Source organism: Apiospora kogelbergensis (assembly GCF_038363985.1).
Source record: "Apiospora kogelbergensis strain CBS 113332 chromosome Unknown utg000009l_segment0_segment0, whole genome shotgun sequence".
NCBI lineage: Eukaryota > Fungi > Ascomycota > Sordariomycetes > Amphisphaeriales > Apiosporaceae > Apiospora > Apiospora kogelbergensis.
In genome coordinates this window covers 2,846,434-2,873,378 of record NW_027117426.1, presented here as the reverse complement: position 1 = coordinate 2,873,378, position 26,945 = coordinate 2,846,434, and the positions used below count along the sequence as shown (strand labels likewise).

The following is a 26,945-nucleotide window of genomic DNA, read 5'->3' as shown; positions in this document are numbered from 1 at the left end:
GCTTAACCAAGAGGCTTCCAGAATGAACGGATCAGGGGGTTAATATAGAGAAACCGTCCACAAGATCTGGCTGCACTCTCCTGGCTCACATGTCGAGCTTACTGTATTTGCTCAAGGGCCGGCGATCAAACTGTCTGAGCATTGCCCGCATTAGGCTACCTACGTTCGAAATGCTTCGGTCGGGTTCCTCAAGACGTTGCTTACATCCTGCAGCTGCACTAAAACCAGTAGCATGCGCCGTATACGAAGGGCCCGCTACAAACAGCCACCCGCAGCAAAAAGCAACAACCAACACTCACTTCTGCTCAAGGGCTGTAACTCTTTAATCATGCACTATGTGATAATACATACTGCAGAATTCCCCCAAACCGGGATATCCGGCTTTGAAACAGCATCCCAACGACCCGTACCGAGAGCTGATGCTACTTTGCTTGTCCACCCTGCTGTCCTTGGCCTTGGTCTTTCGCCCCTTTCGCAGCTTGTGCGGCCTTGTCCTTGGCCATTTGCTGTCTAAGCGGGAGTTAGCTATGATTTCGATCGCGACGGTAGTAAAGCCAGGGGCCACCACGCACTCTTTGTTCTTGATCCACTGGTTCTCGAGCGACTTCTCGCGGTCGGCGAGGGGGTTGTTGGGGTCCATGGTGGAGAGCTGGAGCGCGGGAGGACTGAATCTTGGGCGTTTACTTTGGCGATGCTATTTCGGCCGAGTACTGGTTGTTTGCACTGACTAGATCTGGAAGGTGAGGAAAGCAAGTTGAGAAGAGGTAGTCATATTAGAGTTGATGGTGTCTGCCAAGTATCATGCCCATGACGTCATAGCCCGAAGAGCGACCCTGTTTAAATCCATGGGAATAATTGCCAGCACCTTCAGTCGGACCGCTTTGGGTCGATGGAACGTGAAAACACGATTTTGGAATGCCGTCATTTTTATGTTTGTTGTTGGATGAGCATCTCGCCAGAGTCATGTTTCTGGTCGTCAAGAAAACAGAGATAGGGTTACATTATATGCGGATGAATCTGGAATTTCCCCCTAATTCGCACCGTTTGCCGTTATGCAGCCCTTAGAAGCGTGAATGGATGCGCTTATAATTAGAAGAAAGCCGGGTTTGTATTCACCGGTAGGTATTAAGCCGTACAGTAAAGGCTTCGTGGCGCTCTCCTTATGATGCTCGTCAACCTCTGCGTAGTTTGCCGGGGAAACCTGGGAGCCAAATCCTTGGAGGCCCGATATCACATGTGCATACCTTGACTTCCATTAAATAGAACTAAGACCTCACTATGAGCCATATTTCTTCAACTCGACCTCTCTACGAAACCTCCAGCACGACGCCTCGCTCCCCGCATTCTGGTACCCCAACACACCTTCAACAAGAGACAACACAATCATGGGCGAAATGCCATATTGAGAGTACGGCCGGTCGACAGATAGCGTCAACCGATCGTATATCAAACCTAAACCAAATGCTGATTGGTGTAATTTGATTTCCACGCAGGGCGGCTGGAGAGAATAACTGTTAGTTAACATACTTCCATAGAAGAGTAGTGCGCTAGAAAGGATGAGGAATCACCTTCTGGTGGTTCTGCTGATTAATCCTGCACCACTTCTTAAGATACTCGCTCAAGAACTGGAGCGACGGACTGTGGCTGCCATGTACTTCGACCTCATTGCTGCCCCGATCGTAAACCACGAGGTGATACGGGGGCTTCAGGAGCAAATCGTCTGGCCGCGCCAAAATACCAACATCGGGCAGTAACTCGTGCGCTGCTTTGGCTGGCTGCACGTATCGCTGGGGGCTGCGTGCATCTTCCACCACGGCGGCTTTTCCAGTGGCGGCGTCGAGCGACACATCTGCCCAATCATCTGTTTGGGCTGCTGCTTGTGAAGCAAGTGTAACGGATTGTGATGCTACATCCGAATCTTTCTTGAAGCAGTCTAGAAGCTGACCCCTGAGCGCGGCCTCGAGCTCCGTGACATACGGCATCTGGCCACGCGGTAGCACGATGACGAACCCAGTCCTGTCGTTGGACCAGCTCAGCCGTAGGTCCTCACTCTTCGAGCTTTGAACCTATGATAGTCCCGATGTCAGGTCGTGTCGTTTCCAAATATACCTTCACGCCAGGTTCATACCTCGAGATACAACCGCACGAGTCCGCCCGCGCGGTCCAACAACGTCTCAATCCATTCTTCGTTGGCCTCCTCGTCTTGAAGCACGGTCACGAGCACGTCGGCCCAGACACGCACACACTGCGCCACGACCGGCACGAGCCCCTGCTTGTCCGGGTAGGCGTCGTTCAGTGCCGCGAGCAGGAGCGGCCATTCGGGCTCGACAGCAACGTCGAGGCCCAAGAGCTCGCGTAGCTTCGCTAGGGACTTGCGTACGGGCGCATCTTCGCTGGCCCAGCTGTCACGGATGCCGATTCGGACCTTGAGGGGTCTGATTGATGGGCACGGGAAGATATCAGGTCAGTGGCGGGTGATGGTGCCGAGGGATACAGGAGATCTTACATATCAGACATGGTTGTAGAAACGTAGGAAGGTGCTCCGGAATCTTGCGATTTACTTCCGGCCTCAATCAAACTACAGCTCTCAAGTAAAGATATAAAAGCCCTGATGAAAGGGAACCAGGCCATGCTCTTCCCAAGGGGCTGTGTCTCCAAAAGTGGTAACCCCCCACAAGCTCGCGATGGGAGCCTGCTGCCTACCACTGAATCTCCAATCACCCTGACTCGATCAGCCCCACGAACTCCAGAAATCTAGAACCATAAGGCGTATTGGCGAGGGAATTTCTAAAGGCCTCCATTAGCTATTTCCGTCCTAACACCCCCGGTAGCGGCTGCAATTCCGCGCTTGGGGGAAAGTGGCTTTGCCAAGCCTAGCTGAAGAACGGCCCCAACTGACTACCAAACATGACAACTACTCTCCACCAGTCTCACAAGGCGGATTCCAGCCTCCGAAAGACCCCGTAGCGGGTTCAAGCGCAATTAGACTATTGAGAGTCCACTGTTATTAAGCGAACCCCCATTTCGTGGCATGCTCTGGCTGCGTCTGTAGGGCTGCCTACGCGGCTGACTCTGCCCCTGGAGCTTGGAAGAGGCTTTGCTGTCATCTGACGTCTGTATAATATGGGACGACGTTTCGGTGATGCTCTTAGCCAAGGAACTAGGAAATCGGAATGGAATCGGCAACATGTAGTTGACATGCCTGTGGGCTGCTCGACTATATAAGATAGATCTTGGTCTTCTGCCTTCTGTGTCAGTCGGCATATCACTTGGCGCAGAATCACACGTCTCTAAACCTGTACACGTTTTATAATACCTACCCAGCTTTCTTAAAGTCCACTTAGTAAACATCAGCCAGCATGTCGGGCCGTCTGCCTCCTGTCGAGAAGCTCCCTCTGGCTCTCCGTAAGAACGGTGCGTCAACATACACTTCTCAGATCATGAGCCAAACACTAATGAGTTGTAGTGCGTGATGAGTTTGACAACAAGAAACCTGAGATAGAAAAGGAGCTTTCCGATATCCTGACGGTGCCATGGACCGTGGAGGCGAGTCCTAACCAGGTATTTGCCTACGCCAAAGATGGTTACGCTAAGGAGTCTCTAGGAAGCTGCATCGCTGCGTAAGTGCTTGCCTACTATGTTGCTCTATGAGCCAGCTGCTTTGAGAGAGAACCACTTGACTGACTTTACGTGTGTGCCTCTCCCACCGGATAGCTACTTCAAGGGCGTCATCTGGCAGCTCAAGAGTTACGAGAGCACCTATGGCGAGGCCGGGCTCAAGGAGCTCAACGACATCTGCCATGCACACGTCCTGACGATCGACGTCGACGAGGCTAAGCGCTTCACGTACGGTGGCGTTGACGTGGACGAGCGCGGTGCCTTGCGCGTCCTGTTCGCGCCCGACAACCTAGGTTGCAACATTGACTACTGCGCGGAGCGCGACACGCTGCTCAAGGCGCTCAACAACGCAACGCCCGCGAAGGAGGGCGGCATCAGCTTCTCGGCCCGCACGGGCATCCGCCAGGACTACGACCCCAAGATCGAGGCGATCCGTGCCAAGATCGCGGAGCTGCTTGCGTGGCCCGAGATCAAGCTGGACCCCAACTGGGAGCAGGTGTTTGCCGCCCTGAAGGCCGAGAGCCAGGTAAAAAATACGGAGCTGCGCGAGGACTGGCAGGCCTACATGGGCTACATGGCCATTTCGTACTTCGAGGGCCTGCAGAGCCAGGTCCAGTACCAGAAGTTCGAGGACGATGACCTGCTGCAGGAGGGGTTTCGCGACGTCGTCACCAGCGGCGAGATCAAATTCCGCGTCGTCGAGAAGCTGAAGGACGATTCGTATAGCGAGTGCGAGATCGAGGACGGCGTCTTGTATCTCCAGGTAAGTACTCCTCTTCTCCTTTTCCTTTCTTTAGGAGTGTGGACTGCGCAAATGCTGACTTAATGCGACACAGTGTACTGCGAAGACTTGGGGAACGAATACGTCCTACACGGCCCAAAACCTGGTTGATAAGCTGTAAACGGCCATTGCACAGAGCCTGGAAGCCGTGAAATATTTTAGTGATACCTAATCTTTCCGTCCTGCTTTATAGTGCACACTCAGTTGCCAGCGCGCGGAATAGTGAAATCAAGCCGCTCAATGTCGATGGTTCACTGAGGCGCTTGTCAGCTGAATGAGGGGACAGTGTGGTAAGACAGTGCAAATACAATCGTAAGTCGGCGTTTGAGTGCTTCACACTGTAGCGTCGTCATAGCTTGCTTTCTTGCCTTCGCTTCTGCCTTCTTCACATGGGAATAGTTTCAGTTGATAGATCCCAATCTTGCCTCCGTGCTTGCTTCCTGTGTCTTCCGCTCCAAACGAAACCACTTGCTCCCTCAATATAAGCGCCTAGACATGCCAACCTCAGCGTCACAAGGCCATGGCCATAACAGCCCTTTGCGGCATGTCATGCAATCAATACAACGACCTGTCAATTATGTAACGAGAGCGCTGGTCGCCGCATCGTATCCTCTGCGAGGCATATACTACTTCCTACGACATCCCGCCTACTACCCTCTCTTCATCAGTCGGCTCCTGCCGTTGTCCCTCATATCGCTCTTGGTGTATACCATACTATTCACCTTCGCCTTCCTGCCGCAGTTCGCGTTCCTCGCCATCTTCCACGGTCGCGCCGCGTGGTTTAACGCCGTGGTGCTCACACTGGGCGAAGGTCTGGTGATCATCCAAGGGCTGTTCGAAGGGTTCTTCGTGGACGAATGCCGCGTGGATGTTTTTGATGTAAGTACCCTGCTTTCTGCTATCGCTGGTTTGGTCTTTGTTTGCAGTCTGTTGGGAATTGAGGACTAATTGAGCTACTTGCAGGCAACCCTCATTGACAAGGGCCTCGCGGACCTCGTCGCGCCCCCACCGTATCCTGTTCCCCGACGCCCCGAACTCGGTCAAGATGTTGGGAAAGCCCAGTACGGCGGCAGTCTACCAACCGTGGAGTCTGATACAGATCGTCGAGCTGGTTGTCTTCCTGCCGCTCAACCTGGTCCCCTTTGTCGGCACACCCGCTTTCATCGTCATCACAGGCGCGAGGCTGGGGACCTTTGCGCACTACCGATGGTTCGCCCTGCGTGGCCTGACCAAGAAGGAAAGCAAGCACGAAATTACGAGAAGGGTGTGGGAGTACACTTGGTTCGGCACCGTGGCCATGGTGTTGCAGTTGGTGCCTATACTGTCTTTCTTCTTCCTGCTCACGTCGACTACGGGCGCCGCTCTGTGGACAGCGAGGCTCGAGGAAAGGCAGAGGCGTCCCCCAGTTGGAACTTCCATTGGGCAGCACGAGGCGGAGTCTACTGCTGCGGATGAGCAACATCCCGATGCGCCTCCACCTCCATATCAAGACAACCCTCCTGTTTAAGTCAAATACATCATACTAGAATCTATGGTCAAGGCTCATACACTCAATGCAAATGTGCCTCCAATTTCCAGCTTTATGGGTATATGCTAGCTATGAACGAAAAAGTACTGCCCTTATTGCAATATGGGGCTAGCCAGAGTTATATCTACGCGCCTGTACTTTCCATTGAAGGAAAAGCGGTATCATGATCATTGCTTGAGCACACCGCAGGTGACGACATACTGAAGTGCGTAGCCTCTGGTTTGACGAGTAAAACTACACATTAGCTTTATGCTAAGGTTCTTCTCAGACTCGATCACCTCTATGAGCGGCGACTAATATCATCTGAAGCACATCAATTACTTACCTTAACTATTTCTTGACCAGAGGAGCATTTCGCTATCGTTTAAATAGTCGCGTTGCGCTACATATATAAGCTGCTCAGAAACCCAGGACTTGCCAATGATACGCCTTTCGCTCGAAGCCTTTGCGCAAACTGACACAGTGAGAGAAATATCAGGGTACTAGAAAATGCAACATGCAAGTTATCAACCATGGCTTTGATTCTAGGACGTGCTATATTTGATGGGGGTATCTCGACAAAGCAGCTTGAGTTTGTGTTTATGGGTTATCTCAGCCCTATTTTCTTCTGGTATCCTTCCTGGGGCAATTCAGGGACAAGGCTACTGAAAGGTGTACCAAAGCTACATCCCTCTAGAAACATCTCAGCAGGCGCCAACTGTTTGCTCTATACTTGGCGTGACGCGACAATGCACTCAACCACTATCCGTAGTAATATCCAGAAGTGCATATTGGTCGATATGTGTCAGCCTGGATCCCACTGTCTGGAAACGAAAGTCCAGCGCGGTTGAATCTGAGAAAGCCAAGACACAGACAGGCAGCTACGCTTACCACGTACTTCAAGAACTACCTGCCGAGCCGAGAAAAGGGGAGAATGATGGTCACTTCTGTGGATAGAGCGATGAGATGCAGCTATGGGTATCATTGCTCAAATCGACCGTACGAGCGCTTGATTCAGCTTAGACATACTTGGTGCTGCTGTAACTGGCATTGGGTATAGAAGGCATGCATCAATTTAAGCTGCACAATTGTTTCGATACCCTCAACAATTGTGATCGGTTTCAATGCCAAGCAGGCGTTCAGAGTATTCACGGCCTCTTACCGAACCCGAAAGAAGGCCCATGCCCAAGATATCTCCCTGCCTCCCGCGGGAACCTCCTGAACGTTTTGGAAATTGGTAACATATAACGTATACATCAATACAAGGAGCTCCTGGAACTGACCCATGGGGAAGGAGCAGCTTCAACAGTTGGGCTCTAGGCCCATTTTATCCACATGGGTGAGCAGCGGAAAAGGACTGAAGGCAGGAGCGCCCGTAATGCAGCATCCTCGCTTTGATAAGGGGAATCAAGGAAGGAAGGCAAGAGCAGACTAGGCGACCCAGACCCTCATGTGGCCGTTTCAGAGATTTCAATCCAAATGGTCTCTGTCAAGACGTCCGAAACCTCGACCATCCTTCTCCCTCAAACCTCTCTCATCTCTCTTCTTTCCGTTCGCTCTACCAAGCTCAGCTATCGTCACTCGTTTCATCAGTTATCCCCGTCACCATACACATCCATCAGCAAGGTGAGCACCAGGGACCACTCACAAACACATCCGCAATGCGGCACCTTGCGCTCTCGGGCGTCTTTGCTGTCATACTTGGGTCTGCTTCGGCACAAAAGTATGGCGGCGGAGGCGGAACAGGTGTTAGCCCAACTTCGGGTGGTTCTTCTGGTCCTTCTGGTCCTGGCGGCTCTGGCGGCTCGGGTATTTCCTCACTCACTGATGGCATTTGTCCTCTTCCTGAGCCTACTACTGTTTTCGTTACTGTTACCCAGCCAGCTGTGATTCTACCGCCTCCCACTACGGTCACATTCACTGTACCCAATTCCCCCTTTGGCTACACTTCTGGTGTTTCTGCTGCCCCTGGACCTGAATGGCCCTCTGGTGCTCCCGATCAAACCCTCACTGTTCCCTGCACCACCGGCCCTGATGGTCGACCCGTTCCATCGGGTCCTGGCTTAGTCACTTTGACCTACCCGGCTCCGCCTGGTGAATCTCCTGGAGTAGGCACTTACTCACTTATCACGATTCCTCCCAGCCAGACCGGATACCCAGGTGGCCCTTTCGGTGTTTCCTCTTCTCCTGGTGGGCCTGGAGGTCAAGGTCTCAGCAGCAATCCGGGCTGGGGTTCTTTCGGCTCGTCTCCTGAACCTACAGTCACCATCACTGTTCCAGCGGGTACGCCTGCTGAGCCATGGGGATCGGTAGCCAGCACTAGCCCAGAAGGATATGGTGGGACTTATCCATTCCCAGAACCCACACTTACTCTGTCATACCATCCTTCTCCTGGTGGCAATGGAGGTGGCGGCCAGGGTGGCTCATCATATCTCCCCACTCTCACTCTCACTCCTCCCGAAGGCCCTCCAGGTGGTCAAGGAGGTTCAGCAACCGACACTTTCACCAATCCCTATGCTCTCCCAACCGTCACTGTTACGGAGCCTGGAGGTGAAAGTGGAGGCTCGGGTGTTCCTGGCGGCCCTGGAGGACAAGGTGGTACCTACCCATTCCCTGAGCCCACTTTGACATTGTCTTACAATCCCCCTGGTGGTGGCAGCCCGGGCAGCGACGGGGGCAAGGCTGGACCACCGTTCCCGAAGGCAGCATCGGCCCATCCAATCCTTGGCCAGAAGTTACTGTCACTATTCCTCCAAATGGTCAACCATCCGACACACCTGGCGGTCCTGGAGGCCAAGGTTGGAGCAGCACGCCTTGTGACACATTCGGTCCCTCCAACTCCTTCCCAGAGGTGACTGTCACTGTTCCTCCTCCAAATGGTCAGCCATCTGACACTCCTGGTGGCGGTTTTGGGCCATCCAACTCTTTACCGGAAATCACGGTCACTCTTCCCGATACAACGCTCACTGTTCCCTACTCGGTACCCAATGAGCCTACTCCCTCCGGTCAAGGCTCTGTCCCCCTGGAGGGCCTGGAGGTCAAGGATGGAGCAGCACACCTGGCGGCGGCTTTGGTCCAACCAACTCTTTACCGGAAATCACCGTCACTCTTCCCGATACTACGCTCACTATTCCTTACACGATACCCAACGCGCCTACTCCCTATGGCCAAGGCTCTGTTCCCCCTGGAGGGCCTGGAGGTCAAGGATGGAGCAGCACACCTGGCGGCGGCTTCGGTCCAACCAACTCTTTGCCGGAAATCACCGTCACTCTTCCCGATACGACACTTACTCTCCCTTACACGATACCCAATGAGCCTGGCAGTGGTGAAACCACCAGCATCCCCTCAAGGCGGCTACGGTGGAGTGCCTCCCAACCCAACAGTTGTTGTCTCTACCGTTGGAGCCACACCCGGTAGTGGAAGTCCAGGAGATCCAGGCGGTTATGGGGGCTCTGGAGGTTCAGCTAGCCAGACTTTCTCCGGCGGATATGGATGGCCAAGCCCGAGTACTGGACCAGGAGGTCAGGGTCAAGGAAGCGCACCATCACTTCTCACGTTCACGATACCCAACACTGGAGCACCTGGTATCCCTTGGAGCCCTTCGGGACCAGCAGGGCAAGGCTATTCAACATCCCCGGTTGTGTCTACCTTGTCTGGGACTATCACTGTCACCGTTCCCAGCATACCTTGGACCCCAATAAGTAAGTTCATAACCTCACTTGGCAATCTGCTTCTAACAAAGCTAACACTTTCTGTCAGTTACACCACCAGGGTTTGGCTCTGTCACATTCTCGACTCCATGCCCTGACGAACTGACAACACCTGGTATTCCTGGGGTCCCTGGGGCTATTACTATCACGGGTGGTTCAACAACTGGACCCTCTACAGAAACACCCAGTGTCGTGACCATATGGCCAACTTCTGCAGAGACAACACCCAGTGCTGTGACCATCTGGCCAATTCCCACAGAGGCGTCGCCCTATATCACCACCATTTGGCCTGGAAATACTGCCAAGGAGCCTTCAGGTCAGGGGTCGAGTAGCACCTCCTGCTCTGAAGAGCTGGCAACGGATGTTGGTCCTGTGGGAGCAACTTCCACGTCGAGTATCACGTCGTCTTCCACGTCGTCTTCCACGTCGTCTTCCACGTCGTCTTCCACGTCGTCTTCCACGTCGTCTTCTACGGCAAGCGTTGCTTCCACTTCAACAGACCAAGCGTCCGACGCTGGTCCCATTGGAGCAACATCCACATCATCCCTGTCTTCCGTTCCTACCAGTGGATGGAACGCAACTATGACATCCAGCGCAACTGCCATAACTGGTTCGATGGACTATACTATGATGGCAGTTCAGGCTGATTCTACCACGCAGCTTGCTGCGTCGTCAACTGTCGGTGGATATGTCTTCGGTGATGATCCGAGCAAGCGCGCACAGTTGAAAGACAGGAGCGACGTTACTTTCGACTTCCGTGACTTTAGGCCGCTGATGCCCCATTTCCTCCTTGGTACACGGAGCGCCCATCCAGTACCTTTGTTGAGCCCTTACCACCGTTTCTGGTTCTCGGACGGTATTGAGGTTGTCGAGTCACAGTCGTTGGGTAAGATGGTGCTCCAGTACCAACAACCAGCGATGGCCGATGGGACGTCCCGTTCGGCAAACTTCAGCACTGGTCCTAAGCAAGCCACCGAGTGTTTCGCATTCAACTTGTACGGTATGCGTCTAGGTTGCTCTTCTGCTGAGTCGGAATGCATCTTCACTCTTAAGGGTCTGCGATTTGACGTTGGCTCATCTACGAATATCGAGGTAGCAACGCAGGTTGTCCATGTTCCTGCCTGCTCTTCAAGCAATCACAAACTCCAACATGTTCCCGTCACCGACTTCGTGTCTCTCTCATCTGTCACAATCAGCTTGAAGGTTGAAGGCGAAGACCAGATGTGGTGGGCTGATGAGATTGCCCTGGGTTGGTCGGATAACAGCTGGGAGAAAACTTCTTGCCGAGCCGAAGTACCCGACACGATTCGGAGCAGGGACTTGATGATGGCTGGCAAGAAGTGGCGACGATGGATTGGCATGTAAGACCAGTATGACCTTAGACACTTTGCTCGATTTGCCCAGTTGTCGAGATTTTTTGATGAATATTTCACTTCGGTGGACGGAGTAACGAGATGATGGGGAGGGAAACTGATAGCTCGCAATTTTGATGGTGCAATTCACATTGGGAGGTCAAGATGAGCTTAGTTATGCAGATTAGACGATTTAATGATACTCTTGTCGGGACCATAGCTGAGTGCCAGACGGTGACGTGTGAATGAATGTTTTAGTGGTTGTCATGCAAAGGGCGTCACCAAAGAGGAATAGGTTCCACTACGGAGACAGGCTGACAGGGGCTTGTCAGCAGGAGCAGGCTACAGGGCGGCTTGCGGCGGACGGAAGCAGAGGCTGGTTGCGGCGACATCGGTGGCGGCCCTCAGTCCGGGAATAGCAAGTATTTGCGCCGGCTAAACTCCAAAGGGTTGGACACGGACTAGCTGGCCGCGATCTAGCGAGTAGATGGATTCCCTCGCAGTGAGTCAACTCGAGGAAAGAAGTCTGGGCTGGAGCCCAATACCGTTCTTAGGTAATCAAGGCAGTCATGCAAGATTTAGTTGACCAAAACGCCCACGGTCTGGCGCGTCGGAAGTTCTGCGCAAACCGGCAGCGAAGACACACGATGGGTACTCATGTGGTGTGTATGTGTAGACACAGGAAGCAACAGGAACCCCGCTTTATTGCCGATATCCACCATGGGCCTATCTCCTTACTGAAAGTGATAACCAGGTTACCCACCACACCATTCAAAGGCATGTGTCAAGGGCTCCGATATGGAAAGAGGAGCACCATGTGCCTTCGGAAGCGGCTGTTCCTGATGTCGCTTGTACTTGAACCTCCGCCGTATCGGCAACTGTTTGCTCGAATGACTCCCAGCGGCGTAGTTGTAGTTGATGAATACGAGTGTCCATAAATATATATGTGTATAACCTCCGTTGCCACTACCCACCCTGCTAGATTTCTAGGTGGCTCGTCCAACACAGTCACGGGCTAACCTTTAGACTACTCTCACGACCATTTTTCGGCAGCGCACACATGAGCTAGAATTTGGATCATCCGACATACTTTACTCGTCCTCGTTTGCCCATCAAGGCCCTCCCAAACTTCAAATCCGAGATGAAGCCCATACGGCCTTCGTCTTCCTCCTCCAATGGATCGACTGCTGCAGCTGAAGACTTGCCTGTGGACATAGAAAAGCAAGATGGGTCAAAACGTGCCGGGTCGAGTGATACGTCCGATGGTTATCGGAGACATGGGAAATCGACAGGCGAGGGACACCATGCCCAAGATGCCGTTGAGAGTTGGCAAATCGAACCCGAGCCAGCCGTTTTAGACACGGAAGCCAGTGGCGTGGCAGGGACGATGAACCGAGTGCTTAGCAGGATCTCGACCAAGTCCAGTTGGAACCCGGGTCCGCCGCCTGACGGCGGGAAAGCCGCATGGCTTGCCTGTCTTTGTGCACACTTGGTAGTCATGAACACGTGGGGGTTCATTAACTCCTTTGGCGTCTTCCAGACGTACTACACCACACTGCTGAGCCGGTCGCCCTCTGAAGTTTCCTGGATCGGCTCCATCCAGGTCTTCTTGACATTCTTCATCGGCACCTTCGCGGGGCGGCTCACCGACGCGGGTTTCTTCAGGCCCGTCCTGGCCGGCGGCACCTTCTTTCTGATCCTGGGCATCTTCACCACATCGGCCGCCACGTCGTACTGGCAGCTCTTGCTGTCTCAGGGCCTGTGCATGGGCCTCGGTTCGGGCTGCCTGTTCACCCCCGCGATATCTGTCGTGTCGACATATTTCGACAAGAAGCGCTCCCTCGCCATCGGCATCACCGCCAGCGGCTCCGTCACCGGCGGTCTCATCTTCCCGGCCATGGCCCGCCAGCTGCTGCCCGCCATCGGCTTTGGCTGGACCGTCCGCGCCATCGGCTTCGTGCAACTGGCGACCTGTCTGTTCGCCAACTTCTTCATGCGGCCGCGCTTGCCGCCGCGCATGACGGGGAGTTTGGTCGAATGGTCGGCGTTCCGTGAGATGGAGTATACGTTCTTTGCTATCGGCATGTTCTTCGTAAGTGCGACCATACCGAGCCTAGTCGATTCACTTTTTCTTCAGACCTCCAACCCCCCCCCCCTAGTATCGCGGGGTCAAAGCAAGCAAGCCATCAAGTAACAACACTGACACTTTCCTAATACTAGAACTTCTGGGGCGTATACTTCGGCTTCTACTACCTCTCGTCCTTCGCGCGCAGCGAGCTAGAGATGCACCCTCACCTCTCGTACTCGGACTCGCTCAACCTACTCCTGCTGACCAACGGCGTTGGGCTCATCGGCCGACTGGGCCCCAACTACTTTGCCGACCGCGTGGGCCCCCTGAACCTGCTGATCCCGACGTGCCTGATTACAGGCATCGCTCTGCTGTCGTGGATCGCCGTCTCTGCCCCACCACAGCTCTACGCCTGGTCTGTATTCTACGGCATCGCGGCGGGCGGGATACAGTCCCTGTTCCCCGCGGGCCTGAGCAGCTTGACCACCGACCTGCGCAAGCGCGGCACTCGCATGGGCATGGTCTTCACCATTGTCAGTTTCGCCGTGCTCACGGGCAACCCCATAGCGGGCGCCATCATCGCTGCGTCGGGCGGCGAGTACTGGGGCGCGCAGACGTTTACGGGCTGTTCGCTGCTGTTGGGCATGTGTTTGATCTTTTGCGCGAGGTTGGCGAGACAGAGGAGGGATGGGACAGGGTTCCGTGTCAAGATATGATGTGTGGGAAATGCGTGCGAGTAAAACAAGAGAGAAGGGGGAGGTCGATTTGGTTGATCAAATCCCGGGCGGAGTAATGAGTTACCATTTGAGATTAGCGAGACACTAGAAATAATCATAATTCCTTTTACCACCCAAGAGGGCTCGGTGCTGATAACTTGCACGCATTTTAAAACGTCCTGCCAGTGTATATGGTAGCAAAAGGGGGAGAGATAAGGTCAAACGTGTCATGTTGAGACGCTATGTAAAGAGGCAAAAACGTAAACGCTCACAGCCGGCACACCTAGCTGAGTCTCCATACTTATGCAACAAAGCCAAAGGTGTCTATATCATACGCTCCCAAAAGGTGCTCTTTATCCAAACTCGTAACATATCGCCAAGTAGGATATACGTGTGAAAGCAGTACGCCAGCCATGCAACGGATATAAATAGATAACTTGCTCGCCTACAACGCAATCAAAGCAGAGAACCGGGTGGGAAGGATATGCAAGACGAATAATCCATCGACACATACGTCATGCTTCTGTAGAATCTCCTAGGCATTACAGAGTCCCCGCCCTCACGACCCCATCGGCATCCGGCACCATGCCCCGGGGCAGCTCAGGCGGCGACTTTCCGTTGCGATACTGCCAGAGCCGGCTCAGGTCCTTGACCTTAACGTCGCGGCCGTCGTCGAGGTGCGCCGAGAGCTTCCCGTGGAAACTCCCGTGGACGGCGACCTCGGGATGGGCGAGGTCGCCGGACGCTTCGCGCTTGCCCGCGAGCTCGAGCAAGGCCCAGCTATTGGCGAACCCCTCGCGGGCGTCCTCACCTTCGGTCCCTCGCCCGCCGCGCTCGACCACGCTCTCCATGAAATCGTTGTTTTCCTCGTCGCAGCCACCGCCCTGCGCAGCGGTAACGATGGCGTTGCCGTCAGCATCACGGCGCAGCGGGAACATGCCGTCCAGGTAGTGCTGGCAGAACTGATGGCCTCCCCGGGATGATGTGCGTGAGAAGACGCGGCCGATAAAGCGGGGGATTAGGTTCGAGGCCCGCTCGCTCGTGACGAAGTGCAGCAGACCCCAGAGGGCGACGAAGTCGGTAGTGTGCGCATAGTGCTCGATGTGGCCGATGACGCGGTCGCACCTCGGCACAAGGGACGAGACGCGCTGGGGCTGAGGTGGGTGCTGCTCCTGACCCTCCTGCTGCTGCTGCTGCTGCTGCTGTGGTGCAGTCACATCGGTGGCTACGGTGGGCGGGGTGGGGGGACGGCGTTCGTGCAACGAGGATTGGCCACTCCGCTCGTGGTGCTGGCTAGTCGACGTAGTGCGCATCTGGACGGGCGAGTCGAGAAGGGGTCCTTTAGCCAGGGGTATGTCCGTCGTCAGAGACGTAGGGTTTCTCTGCTGGGCTGTCTGACTCGCAACATGCTTCGTAGGAGAGTTCATGTGGTTGGCCGCAGCGCCGAAAGTGTAGACCTCCAGCTTCGAGAGAATATCCTGGGGCATCTCCTGTAGAAGCCAGTCCAGAACCATGCTGCCCTCAATAGCTCCCTGGCTGTGCAGGATGAAGATGACTTTCGACTTGGCCGGATTGTACAGCTCCTCCTTGACGGTCCGGTAGGCTTCCCGAACATCGGTGGTTGCGTAACTCAGGTTGCGCTGCACGAGGCATTCAAAAACGTCAAAGATGATGCCGTCGGTCTTGTTGTGGATTCCCATGACGGGGCGGCCAAATGTCAAAGCTAAACGGTTGATGTTGCTCAACAGCCAGGCCTCGCTGTCGAGAAAATTAGCATGGTGAAGAAATGGACAGAACACCATGTTATAACTTACCCACAAGCGACGCCATTGATGAAGATCCAACTCTCATGGGCGTGCTCCTCTTTCGCCTCGGCGTACATGGGGTCGGAGTGGTATGTCAGCGTAGGGCCGTTGAGCGACAGGCATAGAGCCCAATTGAGGGTCGCGAAAAAGCCCAGCCATAGTACCGCCGTCCAGACCGGCAAGATGACCAGCAACGGCAATGTCAGGATAAATCCGAGCTGCAAGACGACCAAGATGCCGTGGATGAAGAGACACCACATGTTGGACGCCGTGACGGCCATCTCGTCGAAGTGGCCGCCGTGGCAGGGCCGCAGCGGCCAAACCACCCACGGCAAGGCCCAGGAGAAGTAGAAAAAATAGTATATGTCCCAGAGCAACAACGTGAATGGCGTGTCGGTGTAGCTGTAGTTGATAACGGACTCGCCCCCCGACCTGCGAGCCGAAGAATGCGGTGTGGTCGCCGTCCTTGGTGTTAGGCGCGGCCCGGGCCTCGGTGGCGGCGTTGAAGCGCGACCGTTGCCGGCCGGTGTTGGTCGCAGTGGTGAACGACGACGATGCGCCAGGGCCGCTGTCGCGTGCACGCGATATCAGCGAGAGGCCCATGATAGCGGCGGCAGTGGTGACAAGTATCAACAACGCCGTTGTGTAATAGAGTGCAAGAAACATAAGGGACATAATCATCCGTCAGCCCAGTCCAGGCGAAGGCTCGAATGAGCGAAAGTGCGAGTGGTATTTATCTGGGGTGAGATCTGTTCTGCTGACGCCCAGAGCGCAAGCCGCACCCCCTTCTATCAGCCCTCCACCTGATGGACCGAGCCAGTGAGTGAGTGCTGGCGTGCAGCTGCTTGTGCTTGTTGCTGCTGTTGGTGGTGGTGGTCTGTTTTGCCTAACCTCCCTCTTGCAAAAACAACATTGCGTCACTCGGCTGGGTCGCACGGCGGCGGTGTGCCGAACACCCACAAGAAACGATCATGCACTGACTGTTCAGTGGTGGTTGTGCAGAAGTTGTGTAGCCTACTGCCTACTGTACTGCCTACTGCCCACAGTGCATGCCTAACAACAACACCCACCTAAGCTGAGCCGCTTCAGCCGCTGACGGGCGCTGTGACAGGCAGGGCTCCATTCCACTGCAATGCGAGATCGTCGGTTGGCGAGATGCCAGATCCAATCACTTGACCGATGGCGGGTAATTAGCCCGGCTGTGCGTACGTAAGTCCAAACATTGTTTGAGTCGGGTCTCAAGTTGCAGTGCATGCATGCATGACTGCATTTTATCACAGCCTCAGCCCTGAACAGTTCATACATTGCCTAATACCTCACTCAATCACAGGCATCCCCCGCATTTCAACTCACCTGCCTCAACATTCGCTGACCACCAACTGCTCTCGTGTCACCTACCTTACTGTACAGTGTGATCTGGAATTACCAGACTGGCCGATGAGCTGCTCTGACGTGTATAGCATCTCTACGCCCGAGTCTAACATGCCGTCTTGAATACCATCGGTAGTCGGGCATCAAGATAGCGTAGCACTGCCTCAATCGGTTTGAAATATATATTATTTATATATATATATATATAACGTAGTTTACTATTAAGTCGGTTATATTACTTCGCCGGTTACTCTTTCTACTTCTTAATACTTTTATATAAGTTAATTTAATTATAATACTTTAAATTAATTAAAATTATTCGCTATCCGATTCGTTACTCGATTCTATATCTTTTTTATAAGTTTATATATTATAATTAGTTTCGCTATAAATATTATAGCGTTTACCGCCCGTCGTGCGCTGTTTCGATGAACCTTTATTTTTACCTTTATTGGGCGTTGGTCGCTTTCCTTTTACCTTCTTATTCTATAGATATTAAAATTCCTTAATAATAAGGGCTCCTTTAAGTTAAATTTATACTTTTTTAACCCTTTAATGCTTTAAAAGGGTTAAATTAATATTTTAAAAGGTATAGACTTATTTATGTATAATAGTTATTTTATAAATTATTTAATTTATACCCTTTATTATCTAATTTATAGTATTTAAAATTAGCGTTAAAGAGTTTCTTTAATAATTAGAGATTTTACTTTTAATAAAAGTAGAGTACTTCGTTATTTATTAGGGATTAGACGGCGTTTAAAGGTTATAATTACTAGCCGTCTCTAAATATAATAAGTTAGGTATAAGCGTTTAGAGATATATATCTAATTTATTAATTATTTTATTTAAATTATAAAGTATTAAATTAGATACGTTAAATTTAAATTTAATATTATTTTCTATAAAAATAGTAAAATATATAGTTTTAAAGGTGATAAGGAACTTAAGCTTTATAATATAGTTTATTAAAGCCTTTATAAATAATTTAATTTCTTTTAAATATATACGTTTTAACGATAAATAAAGTACGATATTTAGTAATTAGAGTAGGTAAGATAAATAGGGAGGTATATTAAGTATAATAATGCCGTTATCTTTATAATATATCTCGAATTCGGTTAAAATATAATTCTTATAATTATTTAGGATTAAGAGGTAATAATAACTTTTCGTTCGCGCTTTAATATATTTATTAAAGTACTTAATTTAATCTAAGCCTGTTTTATTATTAATTTAGTTATTAAAAGTCGGTTTAATTATTTAGTTATTTAATAAATCGGTTTTATATAACTAATTCGCGAGGTAATATTAGCTTTAAACGATTAAAAACGGCGGAATATATTAATTTTATAAATTAATATATTTTATCGTTATTAATTATTCTTGATTATTAAGCTAGATTATCTTTACCTTTTTAGACCGATTGGCGTATATTATAATAAATATCGAGCTAATAATACCTATTATAAAGCCGGTCTTATTAAAATTTTATATATTGTCCTCTAAAATATTATATTTAGTTTTCATGTTTGTAATTAATTTAAATTAATTAGAAATAACTTTCGGATCTTTATAAAGAGCCCTTTAATAATCGTATTTTCGATTTATTTTAATTTTTAAGTTTAGATTATAGTTAATAAAGCGTTTAATTTAATATTTATTAACGTACTTATCGTTATACGCTTTTATAAGAAGATTAGTTATATTTTTATATTAGCGATTTTAGGAGGTATTCCTCGGGTATTTAGGTCGATTATATATTTATATAATACCTCCTCTTTAGTTAATATTAATTTCTGCTATGGATGTCGGATTTTATATTATAGAGTTCGGCCGCGGAGTCGGTCGCTAATCGTAGATTGTAGGATGTTAAAGGCTTTCGTAGCAGCCCTTTAATTAATAGGCTTTATAGGATCTCGCGTCGCTTAAACTATTAATTCTAACTTTCGTTTTAGCGAAGAATTTAGTATTATGGTTATAGAGATAAAACGTGTTAAAGTTTAATAGGGAAGGTCGGTTAAGCTAGTGACCGGCGAAGTGATATGACCGACTTAATGGTAAACCACGTTATATATCCCAGTGTAGGCCAAATGTATTTAGGGGAAACGCCAAACGCCTTCGTCCTTTGCAACAACCGATGCTTCCAAACAACGCTGGCACCGGGCTACAGCCATCCTGAATCACACCATGTAAGCGACCGGAGGTTCGGTTGGCATCGGCTGCTTCTTTTTCGAAAATGCACCTCGAGCTCCGTTTCGAGCCCCATCGAACCCATAGTCAATTCCCTCTCCTATCTTTTGCTCGCCCTTCTTGAAGACGCGGTCGAGCCTCTGTTCGAACCAGCCTGCACAAAATGTGCGGAGGCAACCATAAACGCCGGTGATGAGCCAGAAGATGCAGTTGATAAGATCGAACCAGACTGCCACCTTCATGGCGCGGACGCTGGTGCCCTCGTACTCGGTGCCGCTCTCGCGCTTCAGGAAAATGCCGGCGAAGATGCCAAACGTAATGATCCAGAGGACGAACAAGAGCAGGTCAAAGGACCAGAGCCTTGCGGACTTGATGACGAAGGGGATGCTGTAAACGACGGGCGCAATGCTGGACAGCCCGGCGACGACGACAGCAAAACACCAGGCTAGCGCCTGGGCCTTGCCGGCCTTGCGGTCCTGGTCGACGCGATGGCCGTAGAAGCCAATGACGATCAGAGCGAAGATCAGCTGCAAGCCGCGGGCGATCCAACGCGCGATGAGCTCAAATTTGGCGGCCGGGTTGATGACTTTGAACCCCTTATCCATGACCTGCTTCCTGGCGTAGGTGGTCGCGGTAGCGGTTGCTTTGCTTTTGGCATGGGACTTGCCCATTTCGAATGCGGTATCTGTATAACCCATATTGGTGTTGGCGTATTGAGAGAGTTGCCAGATAGAGGCAGTGGGTGGTTATAACAATCGGTTTGAGGGTATAATGTGAGTGCTTCTTCTGCTGGTTTTGCTGCAGGTATAACTTGAACCAAAATGATGTGTAGGGTTCAGCAATTATTAATGGGAGATAGTAATAATGAATGTATCGTATGAATATGACTTGGGAAAAGCCCGATGACACCCAGTGTCTAATCGAGTGTATGCTGTTGCTTGAAGAAGAAAGCGAGTCGAACAAACAAGGAAAAGACGATGGAGATGTAGATGGATAGTTGCAGAAAGCACAAGTTGCAACACTACGAAGGACGGCGAGGGTCGAAGGCATATAAACGGATCGATGGCGGCCATTCATGCCATGATAAAAGAAAGTTTGGCCAACAAAGAGACCCTTCAAGTGATTCTCTCGTCGATTGCCTTTGCTGAAACAAAAGAGGTTCTAAATCGGGCATCTCTCGACGCCTCTGAACCAACCAGATGCTGGCGGTGATGGTGGCCTGGGCTCCGCCTTTTGTCACGCATGGCCCCAAGACAAAGAGATCTACTGGACGACACTTCTTCAACGGCCAGGTCCCTTCGACTCTAACCGCCGCCCAGCGCTTGAAATGCCAGCGAGCGCCGGCGCGTCAAGAGGACCACGGCCATACCAATTGAGCATCAACCCATCAACCCATCAACCCACTCGGGCGCTTCCGCAGCACCAAACTGTACAACCTTGGCGTTGGGCCGGGCGTTACGCTTCCTCCCAAAAGAGATGCTGAGAAAACAAGCAGTGAGAGCCGGAACGTGCCGTCGCAGGTACAATCCTCCGTGGCTTGGTGCAAACCCTCTTCTTCTTCTTCTTCTTCTTCTTCTTCTTCCTCCTCCTCGCGAGTGTGTGTAAGGTAAGGATGGACTGCACACGAGGTTGGCCGTCAGGATCAGTGGTGCGTCCCGCATCCCGCGTCTTGCATTTGCATTGCCCATTACATCGTCAGTATGGAGTATTGCCACACAAGATATTCCACAGGAACAACCTTAAAAAGAAACTCGGCTGTTTGTTGCTTTTATTCTTTCTGTTCTTTTCTTCCTGGAACTCAATCGCTGTCACAGGCCCAAGAAAGTCAAACGAGTTTGCCTGTCGCTGTTTGTTGCGCATCCATTCCCCCATAACCGTGAAGGCTTGCAGCTTGTTTCCTCGCCTTCTCGCCTCTTGCCCTCTCCCGCATGGGTCGGACGCCAAACCAGAAGTCCAACGACAGCTGGCAGGCGGCGATCGGCATTCCGCTGACATGATGGCTACCGACCATCCCGTGTCCCTCCCCCGCAGTATTTTCCGCCCAAGTCGGTGGTCTTCGCGATGGCTGAGAACGCCATACGACCTAGGCCTGTCGGGATGCGGCAGCATTAAGGTTTATCCTGAAGCCCGTGATAATCCTTATGGAAGTGAAAGCCTCGATGCGTAGGCATTTGCTACTAGTCAACGGGGAACTCTGTGCATGATTGGCATATTCCAATGCATCAAGAATCAGTCGTCCTATGAAAATGCTCCTGGCTTCGAATTGCGAAGAGGATCCCAGCATCATACATGGCCATGCCAGAGCACGCCACAACACGGTGGTGGTGGTGGTGATCTCGCTACCAACCTTACTGAGGCGGCCGCATTGCCGGACTACACCACCATTGGTTCCTGACGTTGCTTTTTATCACCTCCTGCTTCCTTGACTCATTACTTTTTCTTCCCCTTCCTGGCTCATGTGGAACTACCCGGGTTTTGTTTTCCTTTCTCATTTCGATGTTGTATGTCGCTATAGTTGCACCTGTGTCGTCATGAACAACAAAGCACGCCAACTCCCATAGGCATCTGTCTCTTCGCATATCTACTAATGCTGCAATGGCTGCAGATGGATTTCCAGATGCTGAAGAAGTGGCTTGGCATAGTCGGGATACTACCGACCGTCCGCCCCAAACAAGTGGTAACAGCGGTAGCAACGGCGAGCTGGTGCCACTGAGCCAAGCCTTCACAGATCGAAGCGCAGCCGGATCCATTGCCGCCGCGCAGCAGGCTATTGTAGGCAGGGGGAGCTTCGGTATCACATACTCTGACCAGCGTTGCAGCTCCCTTTCTTTGTCTCAGAAACAACGCGGGGCGTCCGGCACCGCCTGCCGATCCAAGTCTGTAGCCTCAGACTATCGAAGTACGAGCCGGACCAGACCTCGATCCAACATGGCACAATACGACATGGACGACTCGGAGTCGTCCACCCAAGATACAGCCACGCGGTTGAGAGATGCCCGGCTACGGGCCTCGAAGGACTTGCCCAGGGTAGAAAACGGCTTGATACGCATACCAAGAAGGCAATCTTCTATTATCGAACGGCCCCGGAGTGTGATGAGCCAGAGACAACCTAGTGAATACTGCTCTGGCGATCTGTATCCGCGGAACGAACCTGAGACATGTCCCAATCCCGTCTCGAAAATGGCGTGCAGCGGTGAATCCGGCTCCGAGAGTACCAAAGCCTCATGTGAAACATATACCACAACCCTCTCAGGCGTCTCAAACCCCCGGAGCGTACGCGGTGAGGATTTGGAAAGCGACTCGAGGCCTGATCGAAGTATGAGCTCGACACCGGTAGGACTCGTTCGCCTAGACGAAGACACTGTCTCGCGATATGAAACCCGTCGTCGCAACAGCTACTCTAGCATCTCATCCCGCATCTCAGTACCCGCTAGCTATACTTCAACCGTCAAACGACCAAAGACCCCTTCACAGGCCCGCCCACACTCGATGTTGGGACCGTTCAGTCGATACGATACGAGCGGCCGGCACCAGTCTCCTCGGCGAAACCCATCAGTGCATGTGCTTCCCTATGTTGACGAGAACGGCGATTGGGTCGAGTTTGATGGGGACGCCCAGGTGGCTGCGAATGGCGGCGGCTCTATAATGTCGGGGATGTCGGGAATATCGAGGAGGCCGAGTGTCACGATCAACAAACCTCCTTCGCACAATGGGAGCCTCAGCAGCGGTGGCTCAAGCCGGCTGCCTGATTTCTTTAGCCAACAGGTGTTTCAAGTTGTACTGCATAATCCCGCGACCGCGCATCATCTCCTAAAATTCAGCGAGAACCGAGTATGCAGCGAAAATGTCGAGTTTCTGGCAAAGGTAAGTAGGATTGGCGGGTCTCCCATGGGCTGCTAAAGACCGCTTCGCTAAAAGTACTACAGATCGAACAATACCATACGACTTTGAACCAGCTCGCAGATATTATGACGGGCATCCACAAGACCTATATGACGCACCAGTCGCCGCATCAGCTCAACGTACCCGGGAAACTGCTCAAGGAAGTCCACAAGAGGATGAAGTCAATAGTGATGACGAAGCTGCCAGCCATGGAGGCTCTTTTCACCGAGATGGAAGTGCTGGTGGAGCAGCTAGTCTTCACAGACATATATCCGCGATTTGTGAACCATCAACTTACTTTGAATGCCAGCAAGGCATTGGCGAACGACCGTGCCAAGTTCCAAGGGCTTGGGGACTGCTTTTGCTTGACAAACCCAGGGTACGTGTGCTCGGTGGCGACCATGATTCCTGATGAATAGAAGGTACTAACACAATACACCCTCTCAGCCTCGCCGATAATCCCATTATATTTGCTTCGGATGGCTTAATCAAGGTCACTGGATACAGCCGCACCGAGATCATTTCCAGGAATTGCCGATTCCTACAGGGGAAGCTCACCGACCCAGTGCCGGTGCGGCGCCTAAGGAATGCCATGGTAGAAGGCCGGGAAGCCGTCGAGCTGCTGCTCAACTATAAGAAGAATGGCGATCCGTTCTGGAACCTGCTCTATATCGGTTAGTCGAGAGGCAGTACCACAATTCTAGCCAACGTACGCGTTCCAAGAAACTGACCTTTTCAAGCTCCTCTGATCGGCGAGAACGGCGAGGTAGTCTTCTGGCTGGGTGGCCAGATCAACTGCTCCAGTACTATTCACAACAGCGCTGATGTGATGCGCGTGCTATCGACTTCGAAATCCGACGGGAACGAGCTGTCCCAGGTCAATCAGAATTCTGTACAGCCGCGTACTTCCTTCTCCAAAACCCTACTCCGTGCCCTGGGCTTGCGCAACGACAACGTCAGCACGCTTAAATCCGCGCCCTCGTTCGATGTGGCACCAGTAGGTGGCGGCGGCATGGAACAGGACGTCCTGGGACGCATGGAGGGTCATGACCTACCGACGCAGATCAAGGAATTCTACACGGCGTACTCCAAGTATATCGTAGTGCGCGCTGACTCGTTCGTCATTCACTTCTATTCACAGGGGGCCGCAGACGTGTTGCATTCTCTGGCTTATGGCAACGGCAACAACAGCAACAGCTCCAACTACAGTAACGGTAGCGCCCTGGCGCTTGATAAAAACAGCAGCAGAAACTCCGACGGCAACGGGGCAATGAGGACGGACAGCCACGATAGCATGGTCGGGTCCGACGTATTCAAGTTCCTCAAGAGCTGCATGATCGGTGCTTCAGCAGTGACAGCCGCCGGCGACTACAAGAGCCGTGTCCGCAGCTGCGTTCGCGCGGGACACTCGGTCAGCGTGGACCTGCGGCTGCAGACGCAGCGCAGCGCCAAGTTCCGCGGTGATGAGGCATTTGTAGTCCATTGGACGCCGCTCAAAGACGAGCGCGCCGTGGCGCATTGGGTCATTGTCACGTTGGTACCGACGATTCCTTGAGCGGGCTGGTCTGCACTCGAATGAAGAGGGGAGGCGCGCATACCAATCAGTATACTAAGTTGCGGATGATGGATCTGCGGTTTGTATAGTTGCCGTTGGAGATGTTGGGATTCTGGAGCTGAGGTGTTGGGATGACGAAAAGGGTTCGAAGATGGAGTGTACATGTCCAAAGCTTGGGGGCGTTGGACTCAAGCAGCCTCTTGTTTTGCAATATGTAAAGGAATACGAGAAATGAGCGGTGTTGCGGCCGATATCTTACACTGTAGCGAATGTATTTAATCATGTATCCAAATGTATTTAATCAACAAGTTCGTCAAAGAAATCACTCGCGCTGGGACTCGCTCGCAATTCATCTCGTCCATTCTAACATCTCATAGCGCCGGTCGTTCCCCCATTCTATGCCATGTTTTCAGCAATTGCCTCCTGCCGATCAACACAGAGATGACTGAACCGGCTTACGGCTGACTCCGGCCCGGCGCGTTCTTCTCCGCCAGATTTTCCGTGCTGAGACCGTTTCTCATATCCTGTTTCCAGACGGAACGCGCCGTCTCGGATACGCCAGGCCCTTTGTAAACACTACCGTAAAGCCCGGTGGCCCAACTCTGGCCGTCCTTGGCCTTTTGGCTTAATCCGTTGTTGCCGTCATGGTTTCTGGCATTCTTGGTGCTCTTCTTGTTGGCCTTGGAAGAAGAAGTGTAGCGGCGGCGGTACCATTTCCCGTAGGCTAGCAGGTAGTACAGCCGGAAGGACAGGAACGCGAACCGGTCATGCTCGAGGTCCTCGGGGTACTCGGCGCCGAGGTCGACGGCGGCGGCCAGGCCCGACAGGATGGCGACCTCGTGGGCGTTCACCAGGGTCCAGGAGCCGGCGAAGCGGACGCCGCGCTTGGCCTGAAGGAACATGACCCAGGGGACCACGAAGAGGTAGTGGGTGTAGCTATGGCACAGCTGGTGCCACCAGTCCTTCCGGATGATCTTGGTCTCGTCGATCTCGCCGTCGGACCACAGGTGGGCGTCCCGCGCCTTATTCAGGTAGATGGTCTGGAACACGTGCTGTTCGAAGGGCACCTTCTCGGGGGAACTGCGACTGGTAGTTGGTCGTGTCGAAACACATCTCGAGCTTGGAGCGGTCCGAGGGGTACATCTTGATGTAGTACATTGGGCGGAAGTTATCGCCGGCCCAATCCAGGCGCGCCTGGTAGTTTTCCACCTCAACACCGCTCTTTGGCGAGGTCATCTTGGCCACGGCCAGGTCCTCGCGGTAGAAGTTCTCATAATGCCGCTTCATGTAGTCGGAGTCGTTATGCGTGATGGTGATGTCGTCGCTGAACTTGGCCGAGCCGAGCACACGCTTCTCCCGCCAGCTCGCCGTCTTGCCGAGCACTTTCTTAGCCGTGTCGGCCAGACAGCAGAGGATGAGCTCGTCGTACGTCTCCTCGCCGGCGGGTTCCTCAGGGTCGCCGCCGGCGGGGTTGTGGCGATCCGGAACCGGTGTGCGGGCCTTGAGCTTCACCACGACGCCTTGCTTCTTGTCGCGTCGGACGATCTCGGTCAGCTCTGTGGACAGACGGACAGTAACTCCCCTGGAGACCAGATCGTCCTTCCAGCTGCTGTAGAAGTCGGAGAGCTTCGGGAAGACGATCATGGGCGGCTGGTTGCTGACGACGGTGTGCTTGTCGGGCTTGTACCACATGCCGTAGGTGGGCGAGGTACACAGGCGCTCGAACATGACAGCAGGGACCTCGGGAGTGGCATTGCCCGTGCCCAAGAACAGAGCCGTCATGGGCAAAGCTATGGTGTTAGTGAACTCGTCCGAGAAGCCGCCGAGCTTGAACACGAGCCGGAGTGGCAGCAGCGCGAAGAAGATCTCGAGCCAGCGCATGACCTTGAGGTACGTGACCAAGCGCCCGATTTCCTTCTGGTGGCGCGCGAGCAGCTGCGTGGGGAACACGTTGGTCCAGAACTCGGCGTCCTTGCCGAAGGAGACTTGCAGGTCCACGGGGTCGGCGCGGTAGCCCTGCCGGGCGAACATGGTGGCCGTATGATGGAAGATGTAGGAGCCGCCCTGCACGCCCTGGTTGCACCACGAGGCGCCGTGGCGGTCCTTGTCCAGCGGGATGGAAAAGGCCTGGCCGCCGCAGTAGTCAACGGCGTCGATCAGGGTTACATGGAACTGGCCGGGCTGTTGCGTAAGGTGGTACGCCGCCGACATGCTTGAAACGGCACAGTCAGTACAGTTGAGTATGACGACTGGTCGGACAGCTGGCTCACTTACCCAGCAGCTCCAGCGCCGACGATAAGTACCCGTTTTGGCGTATCGCCGACTTTGGAGTCATGTTGTTCTCCGTTCTGTTGCCCGTTTCGAGCCATGGATGCGGCGGTGGCACT

The 26,945-nt window shown here is 52.5% G+C and overlaps 10 protein-coding genes across 10 annotated transcripts; 5 read left to right on the top strand and 5 right to left on the bottom strand.

Moving 5' to 3' along the window:
• Positions 1-1,276: 1,276 nt before the first annotated feature.
• On the bottom strand, positions 1,277-2,517 carry PG998_013996 (uncharacterized protein; the record flags this gene model as incomplete). Its single annotated transcript, XM_066880812.1, has 4 exons — positions 1,277-1,498; positions 1,569-2,066; positions 2,129-2,435; positions 2,507-2,517. The coding sequence occupies 4 exons, from the start codon at positions 2,515-2,517 to the stop codon at positions 1,277-1,279; spliced, it is 1,038 nt and encodes a 345-aa protein (XP_066724951.1).
• An 842-nt stretch (positions 2,518-3,359) lies between these two features.
• PG998_013995 (uncharacterized protein) lies at positions 3,360-4,520 on the top strand (the record flags this gene model as incomplete). The annotated part of the gene is made up of 4 exons (XM_066880811.1): positions 3,360-3,414; positions 3,467-3,620; positions 3,715-4,381; positions 4,455-4,520. 4 exons carry the CDS (start codon positions 3,360-3,362, stop codon positions 4,518-4,520), a joined length of 942 nt encoding a protein of 313 aa, XP_066724950.1.
• A 374-nt stretch (positions 4,521-4,894) lies between these two features.
• Positions 4,895-5,906, top strand: PG998_013994 (uncharacterized protein; the record flags this gene model as incomplete). The annotated part of the gene is made up of 2 exons (XM_066880810.1): positions 4,895-5,241; positions 5,363-5,906. The coding sequence occupies 2 exons, from the start codon at positions 4,895-4,897 to the stop codon at positions 5,904-5,906; spliced, it is 891 nt and encodes a 296-aa protein (XP_066724949.1).
• Positions 5,907-9,933: 4,027 nt separating this feature from the next.
• On the bottom strand, positions 9,934-10,221 carry PG998_013993 (uncharacterized protein; the record flags this gene model as incomplete). Its single annotated transcript, XM_066880809.1, has 1 exon — positions 9,934-10,221. The coding sequence occupies one exon, from the start codon at positions 10,219-10,221 to the stop codon at positions 9,934-9,936; it is 288 nt and encodes a 95-aa protein (XP_066724948.1).
• Positions 10,222-10,246: 25 nt separating this feature from the next.
• Positions 10,247-10,981, top strand: PG998_013992 (uncharacterized protein; the record flags this gene model as incomplete). Its single annotated transcript, XM_066880808.1, has 1 exon — positions 10,247-10,981. One exon carries the CDS (start codon positions 10,247-10,249, stop codon positions 10,979-10,981), a length of 735 nt encoding a protein of 244 aa, XP_066724947.1.
• Positions 10,982-12,109: 1,128 nt separating this feature from the next.
• On the top strand, positions 12,110-13,752 carry PG998_013991 (Riboflavin transporter MCH5; the record flags this gene model as incomplete). Its single annotated transcript, XM_066880807.1, has 2 exons — positions 12,110-13,060; positions 13,189-13,752. The coding sequence occupies 2 exons, from the start codon at positions 12,110-12,112 to the stop codon at positions 13,750-13,752; spliced, it is 1,515 nt and encodes a 504-aa protein (XP_066724946.1).
• Positions 13,753-14,294: 542 nt separating this feature from the next.
• On the bottom strand, positions 14,295-16,160 carry PG998_013990 (uncharacterized protein; the record flags this gene model as incomplete). Its single annotated transcript, XM_066880806.1, has 3 exons — positions 14,295-15,510; positions 15,567-15,989; positions 16,072-16,160. The coding sequence occupies 3 exons, from the start codon at positions 16,158-16,160 to the stop codon at positions 14,295-14,297; spliced, it is 1,728 nt and encodes a 575-aa protein (XP_066724945.1).
• Positions 16,161-19,111: 2,951 nt separating this feature from the next.
• Positions 19,112-19,792, bottom strand: PG998_013989 (uncharacterized protein; the record flags this gene model as incomplete). The annotated part of the gene is made up of 1 exon (XM_066880805.1): positions 19,112-19,792. The coding sequence occupies one exon, from the start codon at positions 19,790-19,792 to the stop codon at positions 19,112-19,114; it is 681 nt and encodes a 226-aa protein (XP_066724944.1).
• Positions 19,793-21,716: 1,924 nt separating this feature from the next.
• PG998_013988 (uncharacterized protein) lies at positions 21,717-24,558 on the top strand (the record flags this gene model as incomplete). Its single annotated transcript, XM_066880804.1, has 4 exons — positions 21,717-22,985; positions 23,048-23,382; positions 23,451-23,677; positions 23,744-24,558. The coding sequence occupies 4 exons, from the start codon at positions 21,717-21,719 to the stop codon at positions 24,556-24,558; spliced, it is 2,646 nt and encodes an 881-aa protein (XP_066724943.1).
• Positions 24,559-25,013: 455 nt separating this feature from the next.
• PG998_013987 (uncharacterized protein) lies at positions 25,014-26,927 on the bottom strand (the record flags this gene model as incomplete). The annotated part of the gene is made up of 3 exons (XM_066880803.1): positions 25,014-25,638; positions 25,700-26,770; positions 26,833-26,927. 3 exons carry the CDS (start codon positions 26,925-26,927, stop codon positions 25,014-25,016), a joined length of 1,791 nt encoding a protein of 596 aa, XP_066724942.1.
• Between the last annotated feature and the right edge of the window lie 18 nt (positions 26,928-26,945).